Source organism: Electrophorus electricus, chromosome 8, assembly GCF_041902795.1.
Source record: "Electrophorus electricus isolate QZ-2024a chromosome 8, ASM4190279v1, whole genome shotgun sequence".
NCBI classification, from domain to species: domain Eukaryota; kingdom Metazoa; phylum Chordata; class Actinopteri; order Gymnotiformes; family Gymnotidae; genus Electrophorus; species Electrophorus electricus.
Genome location: NC_137504.1, coordinates 3,663,289 through 3,686,317, shown reverse-complemented (window position 1 = coordinate 3,686,317; position 23,029 = coordinate 3,663,289). Strand labels below are relative to the sequence as shown.

Below are 23,029 nucleotides of genomic sequence, written 5' to 3'. Positions count from 1 at the left end.
CCAAATAACAAGTCAGGGTAAATAAAACTAACATCACATGGTCCAGCAATTCTGGTTTGGTGTGTATATTTAAGAGGTGCGTTCAACATGCAACAGAAATCTATTTTGCCACGTGAGTTTTGTCTGTGGCAACAAACCTAAGGAAATTCATTTAATAGATTAAACAAAGTAAACGTTACAGAGATACGATTATTCCCCTCCTTAACAGTTATATAACCTAGCGAAATTTCATCAATTGCCTGTAAAATCAATAAATAAGTTGTCATAGATTTGGAAAATGTCTAACAGATAGAATATTGGCGCAAATAGTAGTTCAAATTTTGTGTGTGTGTGTGTGTAAATTTAGAAGTTATATGACACTTTATAGATTTTGCCTGCATAACACTGTAGACGAAAGAACATTTCTGACCGGTTTGTAATTTTTCGAATAGGACCAAACCACATGGTGCACAGCATCCTTAACTCTGAAGTGCCCTTAGGCAAATGTCCCCTGTGTGTCGCGTCCATTGGCTGAAACCATCCTCAGATTCCAACGCTGGGTTATCTGATTGTAAATCAGGGAGGGCAGTGGGGAAGCCTCTAAAAGTTCGCACTAATGGGTAGGTTATGATTCAGCACTCGCTATTATACCCGGATTTGTCCTTATTGACCTTAAGGAGAACGAGGTAAAAAGGGAAAAATTAAAGGTAAGTCATGTAAAAAAAAAAATGTTTTTTTAAAAGTTCGTTGTAACGTTCAAATAAATGTAACGGGCTATACTGTAAACGTTATATGAAAAGCATTATTTGAATTTATAGGTAGCCTACGTTGTTTTAGCTGAATGATTTATTATAGTCTACAATAGACGTATGCTACAGTATTTAGGACGTGAGGTATATGATACACTGGAAACATGCTTGTCATATGCTGAATGTAAACATCGTAAAAGTAGTATCTTAACAAAAGAAGAAGAAGTCAAATCATCTTTAGCGCAGGCTGGTATACCTTAACTGAGCATTTCTTTTGATTATAAAACTGTGCAGCCCCCTTTTAGGGATATATTTGTTTTTATTAGTAGATGTAGCTCAATTAACACCTACAAATCGAAATGCCAAATTGGATTGATGTCATCTGTCTCAACAATGCTTTTAGTGTCTGTCTACTCGATCACTTAACGACCCAGTTTAAAAAGTTATGAGCTTAACTAAGCGTAACTTCTCTGCGCCTGTGGGAAAGCGCACCTTGCGCCTCGCGTTCGATTACATAGATTAATGTAGCCATCATTTTCCAAAGTTTGGGAAGCTTGAACTATATGTTTTTTTACTCGACAAAAATAAACCCGAGGCCAAAACAGAACACAAGCAAATGATTTTAAAAATATTAAATGATTGAATTAATTATACTAAAACATCTCATTGTTTCCTTACAGATCTACCATGCCTCGTTCATTTTTAGTAAAAACTAAAAAGTGTGCCTCATACAATGTCCACCGTTTCACTGACACTGACCAACAAGCACCAAAGGACTGCTCTGATCAAGAACTCATAAGTAGGTCACATCTGACCAAATTAACGAAATACTGTTGTTTTTGTTGGCTGTTGTTTGCTTGTACGTTTTCATATGGGTTGTATTTGCAGTCAGGTAGGCAATTCCTTCACTCCTCTCTGTTATTTATTGAATCAAGCAGTACTGTCCAGTGCGCTACGCTATTTGCGCACTGCAGTGCGTAAAGTAAAGTAAACGTTTGTCAGTAACCAGATTTTCTGGAGTTTGCTCATGGTCATTGTTCATAATACAAATGGATTATGAAATCTCATTTCTGATTTCCACTCGTGCTGTGTAAGTGACTGTTACTGTGGTTTAAAACAGATCACAGCTTAATCGAAGTAGTGCGCAGGGCGCTATGGTCTTGGGCAATACCCACGCTTCAGATTTCTGTTTGTTTGAGGCCAGGGGGCGATTTTTCCTTGGGCGGGGTGAATGATGGTATAACTGAACGGTTAGACTGTGACGGATATGCAAACGAGCTCCATTCAAGTGAAAAGCTCCCACATTCTCTCCACACACACATATTTTTGTAGCATGTAAAAATATATATATTTATTCACATATTTAATCTGTGGCATTTGAAAGTTGGCCATTTTACAAACTCATGTTAGCCTTGACAAGAAAATGTACTGCAAGTTATATCTTTGTACGACAGTCAAAGCAAAAGCAGGAGTTTAAATTTGAGTAGCATAACTTGTGAACACGTCATGTTCTTCACCCTATCACTGTTAAAATCGCACAGGGGGGAGTCTAAGGAATACATCATTTTTATTATGAGAATTTTAGATCTACACTTTTTAAAAAAAATTCTCACTGTGTCTACTTTCCCAGCATCAAGGCCGGTCTCACTGGGGGCAAGCGGATCAGATTCTCCTGAGAGTTTGAGACTAGGTCCCCTCAGCGAACCCTCCAACACGGACCCCTACTCGTATATCAAGTGTGAAGATGAGGCTGAGTGTCCAGTCCCGTCCCATCCTGAGTCACCCATCACAGCCAGCCGACCCTATTACGTGTCCGGTAGGTGAACTTGGCAGTTTCGCCTTTCACTGTCCTCATGGCGTACTGTGAGGTCTGCCCCAGGGCCTCCGTTTTGGACAGATTACCTCCATCCTGTGTATTTTGTCGAATTGCTTGTTAGAAGCGTTTATGTTGCATTTAATATCCCCAGGCGCCCACCTTTGTCAAACTATCAAAGACATAAACAAAGGTGACAACAAACAGATTGCATTTCATCTTTCCCCAGAGCCTCAGACGGCTGAATTTCCTCCCTACTATAAGGCTCCGTATGGCTGGGAGTCTGTGCCGTCTCCGTACGACCTGAGGCAGATGGGCTTCCACTCCACCCTCCTGCAGCATGGAAATCGGCTGTACGTGCCCCCGCTGAAAAAAGGCTCGGAACAGTCGCAGCCCATGGACTGCAGCACACATTACTCCCCCACCTCAGACACCTACCACTGCATCACCTGTGAGAAGGTGAGTGGAATGTTAGGACTTGCTCGTGGGTGACAGGTACAGTCTGAGGCTGAAAGGAGATGATGGAATGAAGAGGTGTGACCTTTCTACCTGGTGCAGGTATTCTCCACGCCACACGGTCTGGAGGTCCACGTGCGACGTTCTCACAGTGGCACGCGGCCCTTTGGCTGTAGCATCTGCAGAAAAACTTTCGGCCATGCAGTGAGCTTAGAGCAGCACATGAACATCCACTCTCAGGTAACAGATCGGCAAACGCAGACGTCAAACAGAGTGCTCCAACTTTCCCTAAATAAAACGAAACAGTAAATAGTTTGGCATTCACACACGGGCGACAATGTAATCACACTCAAGTTCCACATTCATTTTCATGTGCCCCACAATTCCTTTTAACATGTTAAATGTCACCACTCCTTAGATTTTGACAGTTACTTTTTGACAGTAACATTTAAAATGAGACCTGATTTGTTTGTGTGTTTGTGTGTGTGTGTGTGTGTGTGGGTGGGTGGGTGGGTGGGTGGTTGGTTGTAAAGGAAAGAAGTTTTGAGTGCAAGATGTGTGGGAAGACCTTCAAGCGTTCCTCAACCCTGTCCACACACCTGCTGATCCACTCGGACACGCGGCCATACCCCTGTCAGTACTGTGGCAAGAGGTTCCACCAGAAATCCGACATGAAGAAACACACGTATATCCACACAGGTCAGCAGCTCAGGGCCGGGCAAGGAAACGCATTGCATGACTCAACTCAGTCCTGGAATCACTCTGAATCCTTCAAAGAAGTACCACTTTGTTGCTGTTTCCAAGAGAACATATCTAACAGATAAATCAAGAAAAGGACATTTAAACAAATGCACAGCTTATTTGCATATCTGATTTTCTTGCTTTACAGAGGTCTCTATGAATGCTCTGAAGGCCTAAAATACCAGACTGTAGCACTTCCAATAAAACTGTGCAAATCTGGAGAGCATTCAAATCCTTGCTTCATTAGATTTTGCATTCTAATTTGTATCTACTCAGAAGCTTAAGAAGTTTATAATTGCTCTTCTCTTGGAAAAAAAAAAAACTACAGTAAATTGAAAGACTTAACTCTTGTATGTATGTATGTATGTATGTATGTATGTATGTATGTATGTATGTATGTTGCATATGTTTTTCTTGTCAAAATCAGCCTGGCTAAATTTGAAATTAATGTGTGTTTCTATGGCAACAGGTGAGAAGCCACACAAATGCCAGGTGTGTGGCAAAGCGTTCAGCCAGAGCTCAAACCTTATCACTCACAGTCGCAAGCACACGGGCTTCAAGCCCTTTGGCTGTGAGATCTGCTCCAAGGGCTTCCAGAGGAAGGTGGATCTTCGCAGGCACCATGAGAGCCAGCACAGCCTAAAGTGACCGTGGCAGGAGATGCCTTTACCGGCCAGTCACTGAGACAGCACCCTCGCACTGGCAAAGCGACCTAGCATGGGTCAGAAAACTTGCCTGTAGTTTTCTATAAAGTAGCAGGTGTGAAGATGCCTCGGTATATTCAAGAATGCTTCTGTTGGCCTTACCTGACAAGCACGACTTGCTTATTATATGACAGACTGAATACAACCTACCAAAGACGTTATTGTGCATTTGTGGCCCACAAGCCCAAATAGTGTAACCAATAGCATCTGAATGTACCTAGGAGAAACAGAAACAAGTCGTTACATGGGTAAGTTGTGACATACAACATCAGAGGGTGCTGCTTAAAAGCAGAATACTAGTTTTGTGCATTTACTTGGACTGATGTCACATCCTGTCTGAGAAAGGCAAGACATACTGTGAGCTGAAGTGAGCACAGATTTGCCGTTTTTCACATTCAGAAGGAAAAAATTAGAACAGCCGGCCAAATAAGAGTGCAGTTTGAGATCCAATAAGATGGAAAAAATATCCAGATAGTATCATAGTTTTGTTTGAACATTTGAAATGTTTTATTACATTTGAAGTTATTTTTCAGTTGTTGTAGATGGGATTGTTTTAATTGAACTAGTAATTAATGATAATGAAGCTTATTGATTAATCAAGCCTTTTTTAAAAATGGAATTTAATTTTGAATGTGAAGTAAAAAAAAACAACTAACAATGTATTTGTTGTACAATTTAGTGTGACATCTGATGGGACAAGGTATCACAAGCGGACACTCAGGTTTTAAATATGCACAAGTCTGTATTGAAATAAGATATGAAAATGTAGCAAAACAGAAAGTAATGTTATGGACTAATGATCGATACGATATATATATTAAACAATTGGGAGCGTAAAAGGTGCATGGTCTTCTCTATTCGGCTTAGCTGGATACTCTCAGAGGTGGTATACTTTCAGTGGGCGGTGGTCGCTCAGTGGTTAAGGTGCTTGACTAGTAATCAGAAGGTTGCTACTTCAAGCCCCACTGCTGCTAAGTTGCCACTGTTGGGCCCCTGAGCGAGGCCCTTAACCCTCAATTGCTCAAGTTGTACTCAGTCATAATTGTAAGTGGCTTTGGATAAAAGCGTCAGATAAATGCATACGTAGTTCTTAGGAGTCCCCAGTGACCATACAGGCATAGCATGTATTCTTTCTATGACATTGTTATTTAAGGAAAGATTTGTAAATTGCATTCATCACATATTTTATTTATGTGTTCTAAACTATATTCGGAAGTTATGCTATCTAAATAAAACTTTTCTTTCAAAATCTAGCCTTTTTTCTAATGTCAAGGGGAAAATGACACTAAAATCGTTAGTATCAAGGGCAGTGGTAGCTCAGTTAAGATACTTGACTAGTAATCAGAAGGCTGCCAGTTCAAGACAGGTTAAATGAAGAACAGAGAGTTTGTGTAACAGGTTAAATGAAGAACAGAGAGAGAGAGAGAGAGAGAGAGAGAGTGTGTGTGAGAGTGTAACGGGTTAAATGAAGAACAGAGAGTGTGTGTGTGTGTGTGTGTGTGTGTGTGTGTGTGTGTGTGTGTGTGTGTGTGTGTGTAACGGGTTAAATGAAGAACAGAGAGTGTGTGTGTAACAGGAAAATGAGTGAAACCTGTCAGCAGCCTTAGCCTGGAGTGAAATATGAGCTGAAGTCTGGAAGCAGAGCTGTCTAATGTTTGTTTTCAGCGTGTCCGCCCTGTAGAGGATCCGGATGCATGGTTCCCGTTGGCTTTGCGGTTCACTGCTATGCTTTTCGCCAGAGGCAGGGTGAAATCTCTGGGAGATAGTGCTTCATTCAAATGTGTACCTGGAACTCTGCATGCAAAGCGCCAGCCGAGCGGGTTTGTAAAACTTCCAGGGACTGAACGGACGCCACAGTCTGGTGCGAACGGGAGTCGACGAACGTCCCATTAGGTTCGCCTTAAGAAGACACTCCACGAGTTATAACTGTGGCCTTTACACCGGTGTGACTCATGAAAAGATTTACATATGCTGGAGGCTCTAGTTTGGAGTCAGTACAAACAAACAAATAAAGGTGTGTACCAACAACAAAATAAAACCCACTTCTAGTTTTCTAAAGGCTACAGCTTTCTGTGTTCTCGGTCTAAGCCATGTAAGCGATCGGCTTAAAGTGCGCTGTCAGAGACACTGGCACATTTGAGGACACTCCCTGCAATTCCCATCTCTCCAGGTTCAACTGCTTTGACAAACAAATTCTTTGTGATACCACTGTGCACACACCAGCACTGTCAAACAAAAGAGACAGTTAGAAAAAACCCACCATAGCACGACATGGCCTGTTTCACACATTTCATTTCCTTCTTTTTGTTTTGGCTATTACTTGTGACGATACTAACAAAATAAATATTTTTTTATTTTATTATAAAAATATGTTTTTTTTTAATTTATTGATTTATCTTATTTTACCAATTCTTCAATTCAGTCGACTGAGCCCACTCGGAGCACTGTAGTAACATCTGTGTTGGCTATTTTTGGTGTGCTAATGATAAAACCAAACAGCTTCCCTGCGTTAGCTGTGTAAGGGTGGTGTGTTATTCCCTCAGGATCAACAGTTATGGAGACCAGAACAATCAGACCTCAATTTCTAAATTGAGGTACATGTCAAAGTGGTGGAAGCTTTCTACAGCCAGCCCACGGGCCCTCCGCCTTATACGCTGCCACACCTCAGTGAAAGAGGGCGGATTGGAGAAATCAGTGTCCATACGCAGGCGACGCGGACAAGGCTTCTACTGTTGTAGGGTTGGTAAACAAATCTGTGGTGCCCATGCAAATGATTGTTTATGTATTACCTGTCACTAGGGTCTGTAATGAGGACAGTTAGGGCTGCATCCTGGTTCAGGCAAGCAGATCAAATCAGAATACTGCACAGGCTGCCAATCAGAAAGAGCGGAGGGTGGAAGGCAGGGCCACAGCGAGCAGGATCCGAGTGCTGAGTCAGTGGGGCGGGACAGAATCGTGCCTGGGGTGGTGGTGGGGAAATGAAGGGACTTCCTCGAGTGTGTGTGTGTGTGTGTAGTGGGGTGTGTGGAGGGTGGGCATTTGCTAGCCTTAATATATATTTTTTATTAAACAGACAAGGATTAAATAGAGATTAATTATTCATTTGCCCCTGTAATAAATTGGCTCGTATTTGCTCACCAGTGTAAATCTTTGCCACATAAACAGAGCTTTAAAATCAACTTAGAAAATGATTAAATTAACATGTGTGTGTCAGCATAACAAATAAAAGGTCAGCTTGATGCAATGTGGTCACTCGTGCAAAGTGCGAAGGAGCAAAAAAAAGTCACAAGATGCCAAAAGATTCAGAGACGTGGTCAGGGCAGCAGCAACAAGACAGGTGATAGTCAAAAGCTGTTAAACGTCAAAAATGAGGCTTTCCCTCATGACAAAAACCCTCCTGTCTACAGAGAGGGCCCAGGAATAATATGTGGCATTCTTCACAGCTTCACAGGACTCCGTCTGCCACGACGTGTCCACACGCTGCTCCCTGATTGGACACGTTCGTGTGCTCATTCAGCTAGACTACGCTTAAAGCATGACATTATTCAGCCGGAATGCACATTTATGAAGACACATGGTGACACGAGAGAAAGAGAGAGAGAGAGAGAGAGAGATTAAAAGAGAGAGAGAAACATTTGTTTGGCAAATGAGTCTTATGCAAATGAGTGTGTCTGTTTCTGCTGAAGGGTTGTATTTTGGTCAAGGCTGCAGTATGAGGTGGACTCACAACAAGGGCTATCACAGATGAAAACGTTTCCCTTCAATACAGCTGCCACTCAGCTGTCTATCAGTGTGTTGAGAAGGCCAGACTGGGGTGTATGTCCAAAATACTTTGACATTATTCCATTTTTAATGACACTTTATTTAAACTACACAGTTGGTTTATTTTAACCTAACTTGTTTTTGTTTCTTTTCAAGAGTCAGAATGTCTCAAATATTTATCCACATGTGATTGCGTCACTGGGTTTTGTTGGAAACTAGCAGCTAAACTCTGAAGGATCAGCTTGTTGCTAACTCTGATGTAAGAAACACACACACCCACACACACACAGGTCTGCAGACAGATGCACGTGTTCATCTAAGACACAATTCACAGTTAGGTTTCTTTAATGACGTGCACGTCACTGAATTGCCTACATACTATTAGGTGCTTCCATCATAGCTGTTTTCATCGTAATTACTCAGAGTTTTGAATTCAATAAACGCCATAGTGTTGCAGTCCAGACCGAGCCACAGTATCATTTACATATCATACATTTTTTGCTTGTTCATACACACGTGATGCCTCTGCCGGCTGTATGATAAGTGGCATCACTTTGAGTCATCCTGAACTTCTGGACACTTCTCCACAGGCACTACGGGTGTCCTTGCCTTTTATGAGACGAGAGATGACAAAGAACCGCAGGCGTGAAAAAGCCTGGCTTGGCTCGGACAGTGAGAACCGGACCACACCAGAAACGCACAGATTACACACAGTGGCACGGAGATAGCAGCCAAGCATTATCTAAATGCACAGGGACGATTATTCATGCATGAAAAGTGCACACGTGGACGCGGAGGAGCCGCAGCTGTGTGGTTTGGTGCCGGAGCAAACGCCACACTCGTCCTGCGGGCCGGCGTAACCAACAGTAGCCGTTCTCCTCCTCCAAAAAGAAACGGACATTCGGAAGAACTTGAGGGCATTTCAAATTTCCCCCTGCGGACGACACTATGGTTTAATGTATTTTTTTGTAAGCAGTAATGTCAGATCGTGAAGCTGACCTGGTGGAAGCTTGAGCAGTAGCTCAGTAACAGGGAAGAGGCAGTCAATGGCGCTTTTTCTGGACACAGGAAGTGTGTGGGCTTTCTTTCAGCAGGGTGGTGCGGGCCGATATTACGTGATTGACAGATAGAACATAAGACAGTGTAAGCCTGTTTGCAAGTTACAAACACTGAAGGCTGAGAGTTTCCTTCTGTGAACTCTCTTCTCCCGTTTGTGATAAAAACCAAACATGGCAACCTCGGCTTCCACAGAGAGAGAGAGAGAGTGCGTAGCAGTGAAATCTGGAGTGGCAGGCTTTTGGGAACAGGCCTCTGATGGCCAGCTGATAGGCTATCTGTCCCGAGCCAGGCCTCAACGGTCAGAACATGGCAGCCAAGTGTCAGGGTGGAGCTGTGGTCGTACGGCAGAGATACATCCCATAGAACCATAAGCAGCCATAATCAGAGAGCCGCAGAGCCCCCGGGACAGATCCTCCTCTCCGTCTGTGCACAGCGCCGAGGCCACAGATTGGCCAATTCCATCTTTCCTTCATCCATCCATCCTCATTTTTCTCAAAGCACAAAGTTCCGGGGGGGGGGGGGGGGGGGGGGGGGGGGGGTGTGTGATGCGTCACATTTTGTGTGTACAGAGGGAGCGCAAATACAAAGAGCTGATTTCAGGAACAGAATATGAATGTTTCTTGATCAGAGGCTTCTATTAGCATAGTCATGTGACAGAGTAAATGTTGTTGTTCAAGATAGCTCTCTTCCAGATAACCTGCTCCGATCCAGTCTCGGAGGAAATACTACAAACATTGCAGTGATAGAAAACATTAGTACTGAATCCTGTTATAGCTTTTATGGAAGCATTAGAGCTTATAGGAAATTCCAACACATAACTTTACATTTTTAATTGCATTTGAATTAAACTACATAGTTTGTTTTATTTTAAAAAATAATCACTAACTTGGGTAAATATTGTTTTTACATGTAATTGCTGCACTGGGTTTTCTTGAAACTACCAGATAAAGTCTTTCTGGAGGATCAACCTGCTGCTATAAGATATACACGTCATATAAACCCCCCGTCCGTTGTAGCATTTAGGACACTACAGTGAAGAACCAACGAGTTAAAGGAAATTCCCACTCAACACAGCATTCAGAAGAGCAACTGATCCTAGGAAAAGTTTCTTCTGCCTTTTGGAATGAATATTCATGTGACATAATAGGATAATAAATGTTAAGAATTAAATAATACTGCGGAAATTTAAAAAAAAATAATTAACCCCCCCCCCCAAAAAAAAAACAATGGCATTGTGGGACTCCACAGACTTCTGTTCGGTTTTGACTGCATTCTGTCATTTATTTCTGTGTACAAAAAAGTATTTGATTGTTTTGTGCAACCACCATCGATAGATTTGCTTGACCTAAGCTAAACACTACTGCGCCCATGTGGGCGTATTGAGGAATTAAAGAATACTTGGAGAACGCACACCGGTTTTTCATTGAAGATTTAAAAAAAGAAAGACACTGAAACAACAATTACATAGATAAAGGAGGCTTTATTTATCATTTGTGTACAAACAGAGGTTGCAAACGCCTTCCAAACTGTTGAGTTTTCAGAGAGAAGTGTCCCTTTTAACAGCTCCATACCCAGAACACCAGCATGTTGGCTAGATAGGTCAGTAGTGGTTGGGATGTTGGCAAGATACAGGGGAGAAAACACCACATGTTGATGTCCACCAATCTTCATAATTACCCTTAAAGCTTTTAACACAATCTAATATAATGTCCAGGGGTTTGACAGACATGCCCATAAAATAACATTTCAAAAACTATTACAAAAGGTTTTTGGGTGTCTCGCAATTTTTAATATTAACCAACTAGGAATTCTGCTCCACACTTCGAGCGAGCCGTCATAGACTCGGTTAGACTGGAGCGTCTTCGCTTCTCTCAAGCTCACACTCACACTCCCTGTTCTCCAAGGCCCAGTAAGGAAGGAGGGTCACGACCTCTCCGTTCTGCGCTGGTCTTCTCTAGACCAGACTGCGATATTACGCTGCTCTTTGAGAAGTGAAGCTTCACCAAAGGCCAAGTGGCAAGATTTCTCAAAATCGTGGCCGAATGCAAACAAACCATTCTTAAATAAATTGTTATCCTTCCCCTCAGTTGATGTCTATTTCTATATGTAATTTCTTAAACATTTAACAACTAACAGCACAATAAATAAAGAAATAATCACAACCAGAGAGTTTTGTATAAGGTCCTGCTTTAATTACGGGAAGGAGATGAATTTGGCTTCTGCCTTTGAATCTACTGGCAGAAACCTGGCTGGCAGAGACTCGCCTCTCAGCAGTGCCCTGCACTAGCGACTGGACTGAAGCGTGAGGAAGAGGAGCGTGAGGAAGAGGAACACGGTTTCATCTCCCAGCAGATGAGAAGGGACCTGAGATGAGCAATGTTGTGTTCAGGTCTGAGAAATGCCAAGCATCAGGTATTAAAAAAAACCAAACTCAAACAAGCATCTCCCCACTCTTTCCAGTATTCCCAGTATACCTCTGTAAGCAGCCATAAGGGTATGAGGCAGTGAGAGAGCAAGAATTGCCAATATGAATATTCAGAATATTCATATGAATATTCCGCTTAAATGGGAAGAACTAACTGACGGGTGATCTTACTGACATGAAACAAAGTGGAATGATGTGTGACAGAACGAGAAACCGATCGGGCGATGCTCCAGTCGGCGGTCAGTGAAATCGCGTCCTGCCGCGGGTCAGGTGCTTTACAGTGAAATTAAAACGAAGCCCCGCCCCTTCCTTATGGGGCCGTTATCTGCACATTTGATGCGGGCGTCAACGTCTTGAAAGCAGTAGCCAAAATACAGTTTAAAATCAACCGCAAGCTGAACTGATATTAAAACAAAACAGTCCAAAAATACTTTAATCAATGAACATGCCTGCATGTTAAATAAAGGTACTAAACCACTTGTAACTTCCTTAAATGAAAATAATATTAAAAAATTAAGAGCTTTAATCTTCTCCTGCATGGGTAAATCACCTGCGTGGAGACTGATATGAACAGCGGATGCTAGTTGGCACAGCAGAAAATGGCTTCTGCATGTTACAGTGCTGAAGGTGAGTAAGGTGTAACAGGGAGGACAGCCTCCCTCAGCAAAGCATCCTACAAGAAATCAGGGGACAAAAACCAGTGCTGTCTGTACTTTTGGCCATGACACCACATATAGGACTATATACAGCGTTACTTAGACACATACTGTAATTTCTTACACAGACACAAAGAGGCACTGCTGTATAATAGTGAGAAAGAGAGACAGAGAAAAAACATACACTGTGCTAAACATCCACATGGCTGAGGCATCCATATACCTCAGGAAACCTCTGTGACGAGGCTGAGGTGAGACGGATGTGTCTGGCGTCTGAGACAGAAAAGACTGGAGTCCCGCCGTGAGCTCCGTCTCCGTTTTAAGCTCTAATTCTAAGAGGGCTTTGTGCTAGCTCGAGAACGCGGCGTCCTTCACAGGACGGGGTGTGCGGGAGAAGACTTCTCGCCTGTGCATCAAACTGAACACAGAGAAAAGGTCAAAGGTCACTCCAGCTATCAGGTTGATGCATCTCATGAGCTAGACACTTAATTATAAGGGAGCAAGCTCATAATGTCTGTCCCCAAAATAAATAATGACAATATATATTAATGCGAATTACACTATTCCAAAAAGTCGTGACTTCAGAAAAAGCTAATAGTAGTAGGCTTTTTAAGTTATGTTCTTACACATTTTTGCAAGGCTGTCTCTCAATACAAAAACATGTCGGCAGAACAAAAAAAAAAGAGAAGAGAACAACTAATCACAACAGAAAAAACTGTCTACTGAACATAACAACTTGAAGAAAGTTAACCTACTGCTTACATAAGGCCAACACAATACTAACTGATAACAGCTGTACTCCACTCAGTAAACCAGAGACTAGGAGAAAACACAACTAAATATTTCAGTCTTCTTTCCCATGTTTCATATATCTCAGCAGAGTAAGCTAAAAACCTAAGAGATCCCCGTGAGTAGTGTGTGTGCCGCGTGCAAAACGGTTAGACACCCACTGCCCCGGAGCTCTCGCGCTGACGTCCGGCGGCGGTTACTTCAGTATTGCTTCCATGAGGCTGAAATGGTTGTAACTTTCGCCACGTCAACACTGGCGATAAACAGAATCAAGTATGTGGTTTGAAACTTATATCTCCTAACTTGTGGACTTTAACTACTGAAAAAAGGAAAGGTCCTAAGAGCTGGGTGTAAGCTAGCCAGATGTAGCTGTAGGAGCCCTGGCGATGAACCCAGCCTCTGTCAGACTGCGGAGGTGTAGCACAGCCTGTCTGTTAGCAGCCTAAGAGCGCCACGGCTTGGAGCAGGCGCACCAGAAAGGAAACGCAGGGAGGTAGGAGGAAGCAGCAGGCTCCGAGAGGCAGCGTCGATGGCGGCCGGGCAGACGTGACAGAGTCCAGGGCTGTGAGGTGGGTAAGGTGGATTTGGGAGCATGGCGTAAGGGCCCACAATCTGTGTAGTTCTTCACTGGAGAGCAAAAAGGCAGAACAGAGGACTAACGTTCAGACATTGCTAAGCTGTGTCCGGATACACTGGAGGTGTTAGTACAGCGTTGTTATCCATGTCTTCAGTTTGGTGGCGGTGCCATCTAGTGGTGATATGTAGAACAGAAGCGAGAGAGAGAGAGAGAGAGAGAGAGAGAGAGCACCGTCGTCATTCCCGCTACTGTCCAGCAGGGGTCTCCCTCGTCCCTCGCGCCTGGGTCCAGTGAGTAAGGCGTAAACAGTGGCTACTGGAGACCCACTCTACACCTCAGTGGAAAAGAGTATGCTCTGTCTCTTACTGTCCGGTGTGGGAATGGTCTCCAGCTGAAGGAAGTACAACAAAACCTGCACCTAAAGCAGGAAATGACAGAACACAGGAAAACACAGATCAGCAGAGAGAGAGAGAAACAAAAAAAAAAAAACCTGGACGCTAAGCGCGCCTATTAAGTGCAGAGTCTTTGCTACGATGGCTTAGTCTGACATCTGACTCAGGGAAGGACGAAGGACCGACTGTGTCTCCCCTCAATCGTGTAACGCCACAGTAGGATTTGTTTAACATCAGCAGCCAAGCGGCGCGGTCGGCTCTGGAAGGTACCTGGGACATGACCTCCAGGGACCAGCTGTCACCCATGCTGATTGGCTGCGTGGGATTGGCGGGGATTTTGCTGTCTTTCTCAGCCGGCCGAAGCAGAGTTGGCCCGAACACGGTGGCCAGGTTGTGAAGGGACATTTTATTCACACTCTCCTTTTCCGCAACCCTTCAAAAAAAAACACAGTCTGGTTGCTTAATGACACAGAGAGACATGCGCAGACGCACCGCGAGTGAAGAGTGGGAGGAGTCTGAGTGCTCCTACCTCTTCAGGTGATCCAGTAGGAAGAGGAAGGTGACTAGGTTAGGCTCAGGCAAAGACAGGAGCAGGTTCAGCATACAACTCTCCTTCGCCACACTGTCAGAGAGAGCTGCACACACACGCAAAATCAGACGATCTGAACACACGCGCAAAATCAGACGATCTGAACACACTGTGTGAGAGAGCTGCACACACACACACACGCAAAATCAGACAATCTGAACACACTGTGTGAGAGAGCTGCACACACACACACACGCAAAATCAGACGATCTGAACACACTGTGTGAGAGAGCTGCACACACACACACACACGCAAAATCAGACGATCTGAACACACTGTGTGAGAGAGCTGCACACACACACACGCAAAATCAGACGATCTGAACACACTGTGTGAGAGAGCTGCACACACACACACGCAAAATCAGACGATCTGAACACACTGTGTGAGAGCTGCACACACACACACGCAAAATCAGACGATCTGAACACACTGTGTGAGAGCTGCACACACACACACGCAAAATCAGACGATCTGAACACACTGTGTGAGAGAGCTGCACACACACACACGCAAAATCAGACGATCTGAACACACTGTGTGAGAGAGCTGCACACACACACACGCAAAATCAGACGATCTGAACACACTGTGTGAGAGGGCTATACACACACACACACACACACACACACACACACAGACGATCTGAACACACTGTGTGAGAGAGCTGCACACACACACACGCAAAATCAGACGATCTGAACACACTGTGTGAGAGCTGCACACACACACACGCAAAATCAGACGATCTGAACACACTGTGTGAGAGAGCTGCACACACACACACGCAAAATCAGACGATCTGAACACACTGTGTGAGAGAGCTGCACACACACACACGCAAAATCAGACGATCTGAACACACTGTCTGAGAGAGCTGCACACACACACACGCAAAATCAGACGATCTGAACACACTGTCTGAGAGAGCTGCACACACACACACGCAAATTCAGACGATCTGAACACACTGTCTGAGAGAGCTGCACACACACACACGCAAAATCAGACGATCTGAACACTGTGTGAGAGAGCTGCGCACACACACGCAAAATCAGATGATCTGAACACACTGTGTGAGAGCTGCACACACACACACACACGCAAAATCAGACGATCTGAACACACTGTGTGAGAGAGCTGCACACACACACACGCAAAATCAGACGATCTGAACACACTGTGTGAGAGCTGCACACACACACGCAAAATCAGACGATCTGAACACACTGTCTGAGAGAGCTGCACACACACACACGCAAAATCAGACGATCTGAACACACTGTGTGAGAGAGCTGCACACACACACACGCAAAATCAGACGATCTGAACACACTGTGTGAGAGCTGCACACACACACACGCAAAATCAGACGATCTGAACACACTGTCTGAGAGAGCTGCACACACACGCGCGCAAAATCAGACGATCTGAACACTGTGTGAGAGGGCTATACACACAGGCGCGCAAAATCAGACGATCTGAACACTGTGTGAGAGGGCTATACACACGCGCGCAAAATCAGACGATCTGAACACTGTGTGAGAGGGCTATACACACACGCGCGCAAAATCAGACGATCTGAACACACTGTGTGAGAGAGCTGCACACACACACACGCACAAAATCAGACGATCTGAACACACTGTGTGAGAGAGCTGCACACACACACACGCACAAAATCAGACGATCTGAACACACTGTGTGAGAGGGCTATACACACACACACACACACACACAGACGATCTGAACACACTGTGTGAGAAGGCTGCACACACACACAATCACATGAACTGATCTTCCAAATGTTATTACATGTGCACATAGTAGAAATAATGGGACAATTAGCACATTAAAAATTAAAGTGTTAGAATATTTTAGGGAATATGAATAATAATGGCAGATGGTGTGGAGTGCCACCCAATGCCGGTGTCTACACGGGAGGGAAAGGCCCTGATAGGTTATGCAATCTAGAAGCCAAACGTGTACGTAGTCCTGAGTGTACTTGGGAGTGTGCCGGTAGGTAAAGTTCGGAGTCTGACCAATGCCCCCGGCGAAGTTTGGATAGAGCTCGTCCGTGAAGAGAGGCTCTGGAAGTTCCCGGAAGTACAGCTTTAATGTTCCAGCGATGGCGTTCACATCCATCTCACTCATCATTACTGATACATCCTTATTATCTACGTGTGGAGTGAGGGAGGGAATGATAGAGAGAGAGAGGCAGGCAGTCAGCCAAGGAATCATTTCTGTCACTCACAATAAAAGCTGTTCATTAAACCAAAAGCACACTCAGCATGCGCACGTGCGTGCACACCCACACCCAGACACCCACCCACACACACACCCTTACAGTGTAAGGGGTGTCAAAATTTGAAGAGTAAAAAGCAATGCTGGCAAAGATCAGCACTTCAGTGGTCAGTGATTATATGACCATCAATAACAACTAATATCCTGTAATCATGAAATAAATCTCTTAGAGAGCTTGTTAGTTTATCAGACAGCAAGATTGGGTCATTGGTAATCAAGTGCGCCTGCTCAAAGAGACGGAAAAGATCTGAGGATGGTGTTTTGGCTATTTTGAATAATAAACAATTTGACATCCCTTGGAAGCAGGGTTCTCGGGACTTTGCCCCGACCTCATTTAGCATTCAGGGCCAGTTCTCCCTGTACTGTACCTATAGGGCTGAGCTGTGTTGACTGGCAGGCTGTTCGCCTGTGCATACTCACTGGTGTCAAAGGCCGTTTTGAGAGCCTGGATGTCAGTGGCCACCCCCGAGACGCGGTAGATGCCGACCTCCTCCATACCTCTACGCTCGATCTCCTCCAAGCACTGGCGGACGATGTAGGGTACCTTCGAACGCTCTCGTCTGGATGGGAGAGTGAAAGCTTCAAGTCACTCCAGCCGCGTGAGCGTGCACCGGTGTTCGCCGACAGGCAGGTCACTCCAGCCGCGTGAGCGTGCACCGGTGTTCGCCGACAGGCAGGTCACTCCAGCCGCGTGAGTGTGCACCGGTGTTCGCCGACAGGCGGGTCACTCCAGCCGCGTGAGCGTGCACCGGTGTTCGCCGACAGGCGGGTCACTCCAGCCGCGTGAGCGTGCACCGGTGTTCGCCGACAGGCGGGTCACTCCAGCCGCGTGAGCGTGCACCGGTGTTCGCCGACAGGCAGGTCACTCCAGCCGCGTGAGCGTGCACCGGTGTTCGCCGACACGCAGGTCACTCCAGCCGCGTGAGCGTGCCCCGGTGTTCGCCGACACGCAGGTCACTCCAGCCGCGTGAGCGTGCCCCGGTGTTCGCCGACACGCAGGTCACTCCAGCCGTGCATCAGAGCAATCGGGTCACTCCAGCAACTAAACTGCACAACCCTTAATCTGGGCAAGTCCTCTCTACCCCTGCCTTACGGCTCTGTTGCAGCAACATGCAGGGAACAGCTGCATTGTGCAAGCTGCCTGCTACTAGCACCCAATGCCATCAGAAGATGGGGTGTTTTCTGGGGTGTTTTCTGACTAAAAGCACCGTGTGTGTGTGTGTGTGTGTGTGTTACTAGTGTTACACCGACTGCCTCCTCCCTTTAAAACTGATTAGGCTCAGTAATGGCAATCTGTGTTAGAGTCAATCCACGTCAGCCACAAAAACGTGGCATGGAAAGGTGAAGAGGTTTGTAATTTTCTTCTCTAAAGAGACTTGCCTTCGTTACAACCCTTCTTATTTAGTGTGCACTGTGTCTTCTCAACTTCATGGGCTTTTATCCTGAACTGTCAGTTTCACTCCAAAGTCCCCTGTGTTATCTCACACCCCTTTAGGAAATCAAGTGTGCAGATAACATCCCCCCCATCAGAGAGAGTCCGAGAGTTCCTTATCTAATTACACGCTAATCCAGTCGCAGTTCTGAAGTAACCCTGCCACCAGTTAAAGATGGTTTTTACTCCTTTTGTTTTTTCCCCCAGTTTATTTATTTATTTATTTTTACTTTCTCCTGCATTTCCAGTGAGTGAACTTTTAACCCTTCCATGACTTGTACTGGGATCTCCGGTCCAGCTGGGATTAGGATTATCCCTGGCCAGTGTGGCAGTGACCTCAGAGGAGCAGGAGGAGCAGGCCCCAGCCTTGTTATGGGATTATTGTGGCACTGCGTTGCCATGGGACACAGTGATGGGATTAGGAGGCGGAGAGCCTCTTATCAGGAGAGCTCGTTACTGCTCTCTATTGCCTCTCAGATTAGCATGTCTGTGGATCAGTGAGTGCTGGCCACCTGGCCCTACACACACACACACACACACACACACACACACAATCTTGACCCCCAACTTCCAGAGCTGTTCCTTATCCACCTCTACAGCTACATCACCTCTCTGGACCACCTCTCTTCTGTTGGCCCGCCACAGCAAGAGTTTGTTTGAAGTGTGCAGCCAGGCGTGGTCAGCAGCGCAGGCAATAGGATCGTTTACTCACTTGGTCACTGTGGAGATCTTCACCCCAAACACGCCTGTTTGTTTACACGAAGACATTCGCTTCAAGCTGAATTCCCTACTGGTGAACTTCATGGACAACTTCACTTCGATCTACACGGCAAAACAACCACACACAGACCATCAGAAAACAGCAATTCAACAACACACAGACCATCCGAATTATGTAATAATTCAATACATTTGTCAGTTTTATCTCTTCAAATGTTCTTTTCACACTTTATTATGGCGTATATATCAAGAGCTTGGAAAACTACGGCTCCTGCCGGAATCACATGTCAAATGGACATTGCATATGCCGGGGTGTCTGACCTACAGGTGTTGGAGCACAGTGGTTTGCACTCTGGTTGAAGAGTAGGGAACTAGTACGGAATTCTTCACAGCACATCTACAATAGGAAGTCAGGGAGGAAACGTTCTTACGGGAAGGTAGCTTCCATACTCACTCCATTCATGGGAATGACCGTCCGTTGCCAGTCTTTACCCTGGAGCATCTGAGTGTCCAGCTGAGTGACACATACACACACACACACACACACACACACACAGAGCTCAGCATTAATGGCATCAGATGTTCTTTAGGGTTTTATCTTCTATGACCTGCGTGGAGCTGTGAGCCCGGTTCCTCCTGTCCCCATGTTCTCATCCGAATCTGAAACCTCCATATGGTCGTACGAAAAGTCAGATCGCATGCACAGATCTGATCAGATCATCATCATCGTCGTCATCGCAGCCTGTTGTGCGTCCTCACTTGCGAGCCAGGGTGAGTACTAGGACATCACCCAATCACCCACACCCACACCCAGGTATTTCCACACACCAAGTGCCATCTCCCCTTGGCACACACACATTCCAAGTGTGTTAACATACACAAGACTGACTGCACTGGAATATTCAATTTCAGATGGAGTTTATCAGTCTAAGTGTAACCTCATAAGATCTTGGCATATTTATCAGTTACTGGTTATTTTTTTAACAACCACTAACAAATATGTAGTGACTACAGTGAAACGAATCTAAAGTTGTGTTGTTAAAAGAGGACTAAGTGAGAGTCTGTGTCCAAATGGATTCCTTAAGAAATAATTCCACCGTCAAAAAACCCCCATACAACCTGTAACTCCAGCACCCCATCATACATACATTTTTCTGTAATCTTATAATAGAACCTTCACATAAATTAACCATATGAGGCATTTTGAATCAAAACGTATTTTACAGGGAATCGTTTCGACATTAGTGACAAAAAAAGTAAAGCACTGGTATGTTGATCTGCACAGAGCCCAGTCTGTCCCACATACAGTGCTCTATAGTAGAGACATCTCAAATGCGTGTGTGTGACCCTGCGTCGCCCCAGTTGGGAGCCTCTGACCTCAGCAACCTTATGGTCAGGGAGGGTCCAGCTCCCCCCACAAACATCCTGGGCCTGGTGGAAACTCTCGCCCCATAGCGGTCACTCTGCAACACACCTTTAGCCATCTCCAGCCCGGCCTCCGTGAGAGCCCTCCCACGGCACCGCATTTCCCTGCAGCCGTGCTGGATGCCCTGAGAGGCTGCTTACGGCTTCCGCCCGTCACTAAGGGCACGCGACAGAAAATTAAACCCCGTTTTTTTCCAAAAGCCCCAGCAAAGAAGAAAAAAACATCAGCACAGCCCGCTGAGCCTTGGTCCAAACGAGCAAAATGGCTGGTTTAAACGCACCCTTCGAGTGCTACTGGCCCTACTGCCAGGCTGAACTGTTACATTCTCACACACGCACACTCTCTCTCACACAACGCACTCTCTCTCCCTCCCTCAAACATACACACATACTCCCTCTCTCACTCACACACACACACACACACACACACACACACTCTCTCTCCCTCTCAGACACTCTCTCTCCCTCACAAACACACACACACTCTATCTCCCTCACAAACACACACACTCTATCTCCCTCACAAACACACACACTCTATCTCCCCCCACACACACACACACTCTCTCTATCTCTCTCACACACACACACTCACTCTCTCTCACACACACACACTCACTCTCTCTCACACACACACTCACTCTCTCTCACACACACACACACACACACTCACTCTCTCTCCCTCTCAGACAGTCTCTCTCTCCCTCACACACACTCTCTCTCTCTCACACACTATCTCCCTCACAAACACAAACACACACACACTCTCCCTCTCTCAATCTCTCTCCCTCCCTCACACACACACACACACACATACACACACACACACACACACACACACACACTCTATCTCCCTCACAAACACAAACACACACACTCTCCCTCTCTCCCTCCCTCACACACACACACACTCTCCCTCTCTCACACACACACACACACACACACACACTCTCTCCCTCTCAGACTCTCTCTCTCACACACACACCCTCTCTCACTCACACACACACTCTCTCTCCCTCTCAGACACTCTCTCCCTCACAAACACACACACACTCTATCTCCCTCACAAACACACACACTCTATCTCCCTCACAAACACACACACTCTATCTCCCTCACAAACACACACACTCTATCTCCCCCCACACACACACACACTCTCTCTATCTCTCTCACACACACACACTCACTCTCTCTCACACACACACACTCACTCTCTCTCACACACACACACTCACTCTCTCTCACACACACACACTCACTCTCTCTCACACACACACTCACTCTCTCTCACACACACACACACACACACACACACTCACTCTCTCTCCCTCTCAGACAGTCTCTCTCTCCCTCACACACACTCTCTCTCCCTCTCAGACACTCTCTCCCTCACAAACACACACACACTCTATCTCCCTCACAAACACACACACTCTATCTCCCTCACAAACACACACACTCTATCTCCCCCCACACACACACACACTCTCTCTATCTCTCTCACACACACACACTCACTCTCTCTCACACACACACACTCACTCTCTCTCACACACACACACTCACTCTCTCTCACACACACACACTCACTCTCTCTCACACACACACTCACTCTCTCTCACACACACACACACACACACTCACTCTCTCTCCCTCTCAGACAGTCTCTCTCTCCCTCACACACACTCTCTCTCTCTCACACACTATCTCCCTCACAAACACAAACACACACACACTCTCCCTCTCTCAATCTCTCTCCCTCCCTCACACACACACTCTCTCTCCCTCTCAGACAGTCTCTCTCTCCCTCACACTCTCTCTCTCTCTCTCTCACACACACACACACTATCTCCCTCACAAACACAAACACACACACTCTCTCTCTCTCACTCTCTCTCCCTCTCACACACACTCTCCCCCCCACACACACACTCTCCATCTCTCACACACACACACACACACACTCTCTCTCACACACACTCTCTCTCACACACACTCTCTCTCACACACACACACACACACACACACACTCTCTCTCACACACACACACACTCTCCCTCTCACACACACTCTCTCTCTCCTCCTCTCTACCTGCGGACGGGTGCTTGCGCTCTCAGTCAACCCCCTTCGCCCCACGCTACGTGCTCCCAGCTGGCTACTAGCCGTTGCTAGGGAACGCGGCCCAGTGCAGTTATTTCACCTGATCCTTTTTGGTTTACACAGCCGATTGTTAGCTTCTTGGTGCAGGGCTTTTAAAACCAGGTCTCATCTGCGGGAAACATCAGTCCCCGCTCACTGCGTCTGTGGATGTGTGTAAACGTTCATTTGTTGGTAAACTGGAAGTCTTTGGTTGCTGGGTTGCTTTTATGTGATCGAGCCCTTCTTGAGGGAAACAAAGCTTTCAATCATTCTGGCCTGCTGAGGCGGGGAGGATTGGGGATTAGATAAGACTC

General features: G+C 45.7%; 2 protein-coding genes across 6 annotated transcripts in view; one reads left to right on the top strand and one right to left on the bottom strand.

The window, feature by feature from the left end:
- Positions 1–461: 461 nt before the first annotated feature.
- On the top strand, positions 462–5,281 carry gfi1b (growth factor independent 1B transcription repressor). 3 transcript variants are annotated; one of them, XM_027004262.3, is made up of 7 exons: positions 462–599; positions 1,409–1,527; positions 2,359–2,544; positions 2,771–3,000; positions 3,100–3,237; positions 3,531–3,696; positions 4,208–5,281. In XM_027004262.3, the coding sequence occupies exons 1-7, from the start codon at positions 484–486 to the stop codon at positions 4,384–4,386; spliced, it is 1,134 nt and encodes a 377-aa protein (XP_026860063.3). In that variant the 5' UTR covers positions 462–483; the 3' UTR covers positions 4,387–5,281. The 3 variants fall into 3 exon arrangements, with proteins under 3 accessions (XP_026860063.3, XP_081576335.1, XP_026860062.2); XM_027004261.3 differs by having other exon boundaries at positions 470–686; XM_081720209.1 differs by lacking the exon at positions 3,100–3,237.
- Positions 5,282–10,723: 5,442 nt separating this feature from the next.
- bcr (BCR activator of RhoGEF and GTPase) overlaps positions 10,724–23,029 on the bottom strand; it is a 66,505-nt gene continuing 54,199 nt past the window's right edge. Inside the window, exons 17-24 of one of the 3 annotated variants that reach the window (XM_035526924.2) lie at positions 19,603–19,662; positions 19,141–19,250; positions 17,417–17,556; positions 16,735–16,869; positions 14,632–14,737; positions 14,373–14,535; positions 14,077–14,128; positions 10,724–13,881 (exon numbers count right to left, since the gene is read on the bottom strand). In XM_035526924.2, the coding sequence (XP_035382817.1) occupies positions 13,835–13,881; positions 14,077–14,128; positions 14,373–14,535; positions 14,632–14,737; positions 16,735–16,869; positions 17,417–17,556; positions 19,141–19,250; positions 19,603–19,662 (813 nt within the window). In that variant the 3' untranslated portion in view covers positions 10,724–13,834. Of the gene's footprint in view, positions 14,129–14,372; positions 14,536–14,631; positions 14,738–16,697; positions 16,870–17,416; positions 17,557–19,140; positions 19,251–19,602; positions 19,663–23,029 lie in introns of those variants that run through there. The other 2 variants (XM_027004146.3, XR_014124821.1) reach the window with 2 other exon arrangements.